General features: G+C 41.3%; 1 protein-coding gene across 7 annotated transcripts in view; it reads left to right on the plus strand.

The window, feature by feature from the left end:
• Rbms1 (RNA binding motif single stranded interacting protein 1) overlaps nt 1–7,807 on the plus strand; it is a 213,651-nt gene extending 205,844 nt beyond the window's left edge. For 4 of the 7 annotated variants that reach the window (XM_021184324.3, XM_021184349.3, XM_021184329.3 and 1 more), the window contains exons 10-15: nt 757–804; nt 1,710–1,760; nt 4,059–4,169; nt 5,108–5,188; nt 6,713–6,797; nt 7,537–7,807. In XM_021184324.3, the coding sequence (XP_021039983.1) occupies nt 757–804; nt 1,710–1,760; nt 4,059–4,169; nt 5,108–5,188; nt 6,713–6,790 (369 nt within the window). In that variant the 3' untranslated portion in view covers nt 6,791–6,797; nt 7,537–7,807. The remainder of the gene's footprint in view (nt 1–756; nt 805–1,709; nt 1,761–4,058; nt 4,170–5,107; nt 5,189–6,712; nt 6,798–7,536) is intronic. The other 3 variants (XM_021184334.3, XM_029470067.2, XM_021184344.3) reach the window with 1 other exon arrangement.
• Nucleotides 7,808–9,458: the final 1,651 nt, after the last annotated feature.

Raw genomic sequence — 9,458 nt, forward strand, 5'->3', positions numbered from 1 at the left:
ACCACTTACTTTTCCTCTTTTAAGCTGTTTGCCTGTCAACCATTTTATAGAGTAAACAGTCAGGAGGCCAGCATTGGAAACCAACTGGACATGGCTAACTGCAGACAGCCTGTCATTTCAAGGCTTCGTTTCCTCCTTGGGGAATTCTGTGGTTTTTTAAGACCCATGTGAAATTTACTCCATTTACCTGACAGAGGCAAAACCTCTCTGTCAGTGCTGAGCAGAGGTCAGGGCATGCACCCCAAGTAGTCTGAGGTCCCTTTTAGTTGTGTGCAAAAAATGTTATCTATGCATGGTTAGTTTGGGATGGGGGCTCTGTTTCTTTCAGGTTTTCAAAGAAGCAACAGTAAGAAGTTAATAGATTATTATTCCCATTTTATAACTAGGGGACATTGAGGAACAGCAACTGACAGTGGCTACTTTGCTGCTGAAATATAAACATGGGATTAGATGTCATAGCTCCCTAACCCTATAATACTATAAGTGCATAGGCAATTATGGCCACAGAAGCATACAGAAGTGGGGGCATCTGGCCCAGATTGGGGTTTTCAGGGAGCCGCGTGCCTCTCGTGATGTGTCCGTAAGGGCCTACACTCATTGGAGTTGGCCTTCTCCACTAAACCACCATATGCTTATGCAGTTGGATTGAGAAAGAGGCATCTGCGAGAACCCACCAGTACCCCAGTGGGGAAAGGCTGCAGTCCAGATAACTGAAATGTTAACAAGGCAGAAGCACTTAACTTTGGTCTGCCTTAGGTGGCAAAGGAAACCAGAGAGAACAAGTATCGGGGCTCTGCTATCAAGGTAAATCACACTACATTCTTTCCCCATGACTCTTCCCCGTATTCTCTCTGTAGAATCTCTGAAGTTTAACACTCAGGGACAGGACACAGGAGGGTGCTGTCTTATCAGCACTGGAAATGGAAATGGACTTTAAGATCCCATAAACCTTGAAAAGCCATGGGCATCAAGATGCAGACTCAACTCCTCCGTGGCGGGAGGGGCATTTCCTTCCCGCCACAGAGCCTGACCCTCACATCGTACATGTCACTTCAGAGGGTTACCGTGTGGATGCCCTTTTAACTTAACCGTTAACCTCGAGATCTTCTACCCCTGCCCCCATTTGATATCCTAGGTCTGCATTTCAGACATTCTTTTTCTCCCTAACTAGAAATTGTTGAGGACTACACAGAATTGCTAATCTTACTTTCCTGATTATCAGAGATTGTATTTGGTTATGCTTAATAAATAGTAGAATAGCCTGTGTGCACTGAGAGGGCTAGTGTCTAACTAAATGTTCTACGATTAATCCTCATCCATCAGTATTCCTAAAACGTAGCCCATACCTTGATTATAACACTTTTCACTAATTTGGGTTGTTTCCATGTTTATTTCTTTTGCTTAGACAGTCACTTTCTCAAGGGTGAAGCCCATCCGTACCTTACCCTCATTGCTCCCTGGTGCCTAATGTTCTGTAAATACGCACCGAGTGGGCAAACTGACTGACATTGGTTCCAAATGATTGCTTCATCTTGTTTAGACTGACCAGTTTGTCAAGAGTTCTAACTGCCTTAACCTTTGCAATTGATAGCATTGTCTCCTTATCTTCCTTCTGTAGATTTTTAACATGATTAAAAAAGAATTCTAGAGAGTTAAGGCTCTTTTGGCAGTAGAAATCAATGTTTCTTTTGAAATCCTCCGTTTTCTAGGTGCAGAGTCCCTCTTGGATGCAACCTCAGCCGTACATTCTGCAGCATCCTGTAAGTTTCTCGTGTCAGTGACTTTGTGTCCTCCAAGTAAGCTGTGTGTGACTTGTTGATTTAAAACTCTTGGACCAGAGATGGTAGGGTAGTTGAGAAAACTCAAACATAGAATATGAAAACACACCAGTTTATTACGAAATTTTAACTCACCTTCCTCTTAAAAGGAATTATTCGTAGACATTAATTTTTATATAAGAGCTTAAAATACATCCTCTTCTCTGCTCAGGGCAGGTCAGTAGGATTCCATGAACTGAGTGACCAGATGTTTTGCAATGCATAGAAAGAAATAGCTCTTCCCCTTGATATCCCTTGTAATTCAGACCTAAAGTTCAGATCCAGGCAGATCTTTTAATGTCGCTTGGCCTGTCTGTGGAAAGAATAAGCAACAAGACAACAGTGCATTCTGTAAATCACAAACATGACGTCATCGATTTCAGCACTCATTATCCTAAGGTGAATAACATTGGTTTTAGCATTATACTAGACCTTTTTGTACGATATGTGTCTTTGAGACATACACAAAATCCAGTTCGTTGAATTTTAAACATACAGTCAAAAAAAGTTCAAAACAAGTGTGTAGAAGAAATTCACAAATCAGACTAAGAATGCCATGGTAACACACACGCTTGCCAGGAAAAGGCCACAAGATTTGGCCCTTTGGTTTCTACTTACCAGTGCAAAGTAGGCATTCTCCTATGCAGGACACATCACAACATTTATAATACAAAACCCAGATGATTTGTTTAGGAAGAGAAGTTGGTCTTGGTCTTAGAATGAAACAGGGAGTTTCTCTCACGAGTCTGCTACATGGACACTGGAGTGTAGATAGAAGAGCAATTAAGAACTAACAAGTGCTGGACAGGAAATGCTGAGGGAGCCTTCCAGACACAAGTAAAATGTGTCCTGTGCCTGCTCTTGTGCACACATTCAAAAATCTACACAGTCTACATGTGGATGTCCGTAACATACACCCCACATTCCCATGGCAGTCTGTGTCCTGAAAGCTAGAAGTTAGCCCACTCTTAATTTGAGGACTCCTTAGCATGAAGGAGGTGAGGGAGAATCTAGATTCTAATAATCTAGACTTGTACTCATTCTCACTACTCTGTGCTTTTGATGATATACTCTAAAAATGAAACCTATACTGTTGTTCTTTAGAGACAGACACTGCATATATTTTAATTTAGCTGTTTGGGGAGACCTGTTTTGCTTTCTCCACCCAGATACAAACTATAAAAAACACCTTGTTGGTGCCCTGAACTGGAATCTGATTATCAGCAAATACCACTGTGTTTCAGGGCAATCAGCTACCATGATCTCAAACCATGTTTTCATGTTCCTGGAGCTGAGCAGAGTAGCTACACGCTATAGCCGTTGGATGACTGCAGAAATGGGAGGAAGTGTAAAACTCACTGATCATGGAGAGAAGTTGAAACCAATGTCCAAGCAAGCAGTTCCATTTTAGTTGCTATAGAGTCTGTATAGCATGATCTAGCCATTGACATTGAAGACAGCCAGGCCGTTACCATTTCTAGTAGAAAGCTAAGTTAAAAACAAGAACCCAAAGGAGGAAATGGTTCCTGTTCACTTAGAAGCCGCTAAGAGTGGGTCTGTTAGAAAAACCACACTATGAGTCCTTTCTTTCTTTCTTTCTTTCTTTCTTTCTTTCTTTCTTTCTTTCTTTCTTTCTTTCTTTCTTTCTTTCTTTCTTTCTTTCTTTCCTGCCCTCTGTTTTCTTACACACATTTCGTTTGAATTTTGTTGGCAAAAAAAGTTCCAAGCAGGGGATCTGGAGTGGGAATTACTGCTCCTAACTGAATTGGCTTCCCAGACCTGGAACAGGGAGTTCTGAAAATTACCCAGTAAATGAAGAACCCACTCTTGGTCCTGACTACTTAGTCTTGAACCAGAATATCCGTGAACACGCTGCTCTGTTGGTCATGTTATAGTGTGGCTGTAGAAAACAAAAGCTACCCTTTTCTCTTTTTCTTTTTCCATTCTTTTATTTATTTATTTATTTATTTATTTCTTCTTTTAACATGCCGATGGTCCTCAGTTTGTTTCGTGTTGCAACCCTTCCTGCTGGGCTTTCTGGCTTTCCAGTTAGGTCAGGTTGAGTGCAGGGATTTCTGTGGGATGGAATAACAGTGCTGCCTCCTCTCAACTCTTTTATGAAAGATATAAGGTAGTTGCCCTTGCAAGTTTGAGGGAGGCTGTGTTTGCCTTAACAAAGGGTTCTCTTTTGCAGAATCTCAATTCTCATTGTCTTTTGTCCCTCTTCCCTCCCCTTCCCAGGGTGCCGTGTTAACTCCCTCAATGGAACACACCATGTCACTACAACCTGCTTCCATGATCAGCCCTCTGGCTCAGCAGATGAGTCATCTGTCACTGGGCAGCACCGGAACAGTAGGTGGCAAATTAATATCCTGTTTTTCTGCAAATAGGAAAGCGAATTAAAGAAGCCCATATCATCCCCAGTGAAAGTCCAGGGTTTGGGGATAGCAGTGATTGCCTCTGAGCCCCACCCCATCTGACGTTGACTTTCGCAAAGTAAGATGGCACTCAGAAAAGTCTCGATTAGTTGATAACTTGCGAGTCCATCTCTGGATCCCTCTCGCTCACGCACGCAGCGCCCACACATGTCCGGGTCTAGCTTTTATAACCCATGTTACAAGGTTCGGTTATAAGGCTGAGTTAATACTAGGCCAGCTGGCAGCTTGGCATGTGTAGAGTGTAGAATGTAAAAGATGGACGAAAGCATTCAGCACAGCCTGTGGCTGTAAAAGGCAAAGGGCCCTGTGTTTTCCCTCTTATCCTGAAAACCAGCCACAGCTTCTCATGAAAGTGAATCCAGAACAATACATAGCCCAGAAGCAGGCCTCAAGCCCCAGCTGCCTTCGGGAAATGAGACTGCTGGAATTGACTAAGAATGGCTCCCTGGCCTCATCCCTAGTTCCTTTCAGGTCTCTCCCTGCACAGACAGTATGCGGTCTCAACTCAGGGAGTGACCAGAAAATAGCATGGCCACTTGAGGAGAGATTTTTATGATACAATGACACTACTAAATTACTGCAGATGAGAAACATTAATGACCTTCACATGGGCAAGTTTTTTGTTGTTGATAAATTCAAAGAAACATGGGGTTTTCAGTTTGATGAGTTGAAAGCATTTTCCTTTGCCTTTCAGAAGATGTATACAGTAGTCAAGCTTTAAGGGCTGTCCATAGAGATGCATTCTTTGAGCCTTCTAAGTACTTTATATCCATCCCAGTTCCCCCACCACCCCAGTAAACTGACCTTTGCATGGCCTGCCTCAGCATAACCTGATCACCTTCTCCTTTTCAGTACATGCCTGCAACATCAGCCATGCAAGGAGCCTACTTGCCACAGTATACACACATGCAGACCGCGGCGGTGCCCGTTGAGGTTGGTATAAGAGCATCCGAGTGGCCCCTGTGGCAGTGGATACTTTTACATGAGTCACTTAAATAGAACAACAACAACAAAAAAAAAAAAGTTATCAAGAATCAAATACTTTATCAAGGCACAGTGGCACAGAGAGGCCGAAGCAAGAGGACCGACAGGTTCGGGCCAGCTTAGCCTACCTGCATAGCTAGAGCATCCTTCAGAAAAGGAAAACCAAACAAACGTAAAGAAACGTGTGTAGAAAGAGTGCGCACTTGGTATTATTTTTGAACTGTAACATACTCTCCCTATGCAGATTAGTATTACAACATCCAGACCGCATACCTTTCCAATCTTGTAGCACATTCCATGCCACTTCAAGGCCTGACTTGTTCCCCAAATATGATAGTTACAGGCACATTAAAATAAAATTGGAGTTTACAGTTCTAGTCCTAAAGATTGAATCAGTGATAATAATTACAGAAAGAAATAATTCAGATAATGGAAAAAAGAAAACCTTGCATTTCTAAATTGTCAACAAGCATGCAAAAGCCATACTTGTTTCTATGGCTGACTACTCGTCATTATTATTTTGGAATATATTGTATTTGAAGAAGTCTGATGCCTGCATTATGGTTAGACAGGAAGCAGTTATCTGCAGAGCATCCTCAAGAGCCCAGGGAAGTTATCAGTCCAGTTCTCTTACCTAGGAGGCAGAGCCCAGAGGATCCTGAGAACTGTGGTTGTATTATTTACATGATCATATAGCTCTGAACAACAACTGCCTGAACCCACAGCTTTTGATATATGAAGCCTCCATAACAGTGGAAAACAATAATTTTCTCTAACTGCTTCAGCAAAGCCCGACTTATGGCTTTTCAAATGCAATTTGAACTGAGACAAGGCAAAATATCCAAAGGGCTTTGTTTCTTGGTTTTATTACTGGTGGACTCTTATTTTAGTAAAGGTCCAGTCACGGCCTCTTACATGCCAGGCAAATTGTTAGGCCACTGAGCTATGTCCATGACCCTTTTAAAGTCATGACCTCTCTCTGCAAGCCAGGCAGGCTGTGAACTTGTAACCCTTCCGCCTTCTGTCTCAAGTCGCTGAGGTTACATACCCTGCACTGCAGGCCCTAATTCCATTTGCTGAGTTGATTGACATTTTTCTGCATATAAGTATTGAGATTGTGAGGTATAGTTGATGCCTTCCTGGGGGGTGGGCCTACGACACACAACATATGCACCCTCGGTCTCTAAAATCTGAAAATAACTGAATTTTAAACTTTATGTGGCTCCAAGGAGACGAAGCCAAGAGATTTCTTTGATCAATATTTAAGTTAAACATTTGGACGGGAGGTTTTTGGGGCCTGTCATATTTCATCTGCATTAAGGCAGTGATTAGCCTTTAAAAGCTCTATTTGACTTTGAAGGAATTCACTTTGAAGAGTGTTTGTATTTAAGGTGTATGTCCTTGGACTCAGGCCTTAGCAGCAGAGTTAAGATTTCATTGCTAACATGTCTCATGCATTCTGCTCTGTTGTAGGAAGCAAGTGGCCAGCAGCAGGTGGCTGTGGAGACGTCTAATGACCATTCTCCATATACCTTTCCACCCAATAAGTAACTGTGAGGTATGAGGGCAAAGTCTGTAACTGCAGGGCTCAAATGAAGCAGTCTGGGGTACTGTTATCAAATGATGCTTAGAATAATTCAGATCTAATGTGTTTATGAATTTGTAGATTCTGTCTAGATAACAAATGATGCTTATATTGAAATAAAATATGTTTTTCTCTACCTCAAAATTCATAAAATCTAAGGCATCATAGAACATACTGGGTCCCAAAATTGTCCTGTACTAGAAGCATCTTATATCACATTGTTTAAATTTGACTAAGGAAGATAAAGCGTAAGATGTTGCCTAATCAAGTCTCACAAGGTCAGCAACATCTCGGCTATGAATTCAGATATTAGCCTCCTTGGAGCAAAAGATGACATTACCAGCTCTCACTGGAGTCACACATTTCAAACTTCACTCTGCCACGCGTATCTTAGTCAAATAACTATACGTAATCCAGTTTCTGGATTGTCTGGTAACAGTATGTGTTGTTGGTTGATCTCACCAAGTCACCCTTTGAGACCCATGTGGAGTTGGCTGGGACTCCCTTGAGGAAGGAAATATTTTGCAAGTCCCAAGTTTGAAAGGTAGACTCAAGAAATTGAAAGCGGTCCCCAGGTCCCCAGTTTATGTCCCTCCGTCTGGTTCCATGGATGGGCACACAGCCTTCATCTCTTTAAGACAAAAGATGACGAAGCATTGCCACTTGGTTATTAAATCAGCAAAGACATTGGTCTTTTATCTTTCTCTTCCAGATGTACCGAAGGGAGTTCTTACATGAAGAAGGGTGTGAAGGCTGAACAATCATGGATTTTTCTGATCAATTGTGCTTTAGGAAATTATTGACAGTTTTGCACAGGTTCTTGAAAACGTTATTTATAATGAAATCAACTAAAACTATTTTTGCTATAAGTTCTATAAGGTGCATAAAACCCTTAAATTCATCTAGTAGCTGTTCCCCTGAACAGGTTTATTTTAGTAAAAAACAAAAACAAAACGAAAAAAAAAAACGGAAAAAAAATCAAAGATTTTTATCAAATATAATGATGCAAAAAAAAAAAGAAAAAGAAAAAAAAGAGAGAAAAAGAAAACTTCAATTTTCTGGGTATGCACAAAGACCACGAAGACTTATCCAAGTGCATGACCGGATTTTTGCGGTTTTGTTCATTTTGTGTTTAATTTGTCTTTTTTTTTCAGCTGTATGAAATGGGCTTTCTGAAGTTTCAATTGTCCGACATCACCCATGGTGTCCCGTGCTTGCGAGTGTCGCAGTAACTCAGTGTTGGCCTCACTGTCTTTGCTTAGCTCTCCGTTTTTCTTTCGATGTAGTGTGAAGTGTCTTATCCTTTTCTATGAATTCCAATTTGCCTTAACTCTTTTGATGCTGTAGCAGTTTCAGTAAAGTTAGTTCAACCTAATGATGTAGAATGCTTTGACCAAATGGGCTGGTCTAGTGCGCCTTGTAAGCAGCAGCCTAGGGCTTTTAAAAAGGTAGTCAATAAAAGTTGCTGAAATTTTGGCTTTTTTAAATATGTAGTAGGTGTTTTTAATGATTTTTCACATAACGTGTAAGGTAGTGAAGTGGAAGGAGGGAAAACTGTTTTGTGTGAAACACATTTTCTGACTGGGGGGACTTTTAATAGGGTAAATTGTTTATAAGGCTGTACACTGACAGTTTCCCCTGATAGTGTGACTGATTTAGGATATCTGCTGTATGATGCAATGTAAAGTCTTTTTTGCCTTTTTTCAGGAAGAAAAAATAAAATAAAACTTAACGATGTTCTAGGTTTAGTGTAGGTAGCTGCGGGGATGGGGCGGGGGGGGGGCGGGGGGCGGGGGAGGGGAGTCACCGAATGTTTCGTCCTTTATACTAACATAGTGCTTTAGAAAGAGAACCACGCTTGAGATCTGAGAAACCGATGGCGGGGGGGAAATGGGGTTGCTGTTGAAACTAGATGGTGAAAGCTAAAAGTAAGGATTTCTCTTCAAACCTAAGCTGAGATATGACCAGAAAGAAACCTATTGGCTACTAGCTCTCTCTCTCTCTCTCTCTCTCTCTCTCTCTCTCTCTCCCCCTCCCTCCCCCTCTCTCACTCTCATTCTCTATTAGGTAAATTTGAAAAACTAAAAAACAAACAAACAAACAAACGACTTGGCACTTTTAAAGGTAACTTCACCAAAGACCGACGAGCCAGTAGCCAGCAGCTCCGCCTATCTCAGCGTCACATCCTGTCTGTCCTTTCTTTTTTGCCGGACCAGTTTGCGGTTAGGAGAATGTGCCTTTTTTGTACCTTCGCATTAGGTTTTATAATTTTAACTGATGTATGGACTCACAGAGACAAAATTAAAAAAAAAAAATTTAAAAATTAAAAAAAAAAAAGCAAGCATGAAGGAAGATTCGAATCCAGGCAGTGCCGCCCTCTGACGTCATCACTACAGGTGTTTGCGTGGAAAGAAAACCAACTTTGAAACTATGAAATTCCTGATTCATAAATACAGTTATTTCTACTTTAGTACATACAAGATAACTCACTGTTATTAACACTCTTTTTTATTAAGGCAGTTGCATACGTTTTCAAAAGCAATGGTGAATTAAGTTGTCTTCCAAAACTGTGTACTTGTCTGGTCAGCTGTACGTGATCAGTTATCTACCTCAGAGGCTATTTTTCTTTTGTGC

The sequence above is a fragment of the Mus caroli genome, unplaced genomic scaffold, assembly GCF_978045245.1.
Source record: "Mus caroli unplaced genomic scaffold, Mus_caroli_1 scaffold_2, whole genome shotgun sequence".
Classification (NCBI taxonomy): Eukaryota; Metazoa; Chordata; class Mammalia; order Rodentia; family Muridae; genus Mus; species Mus caroli.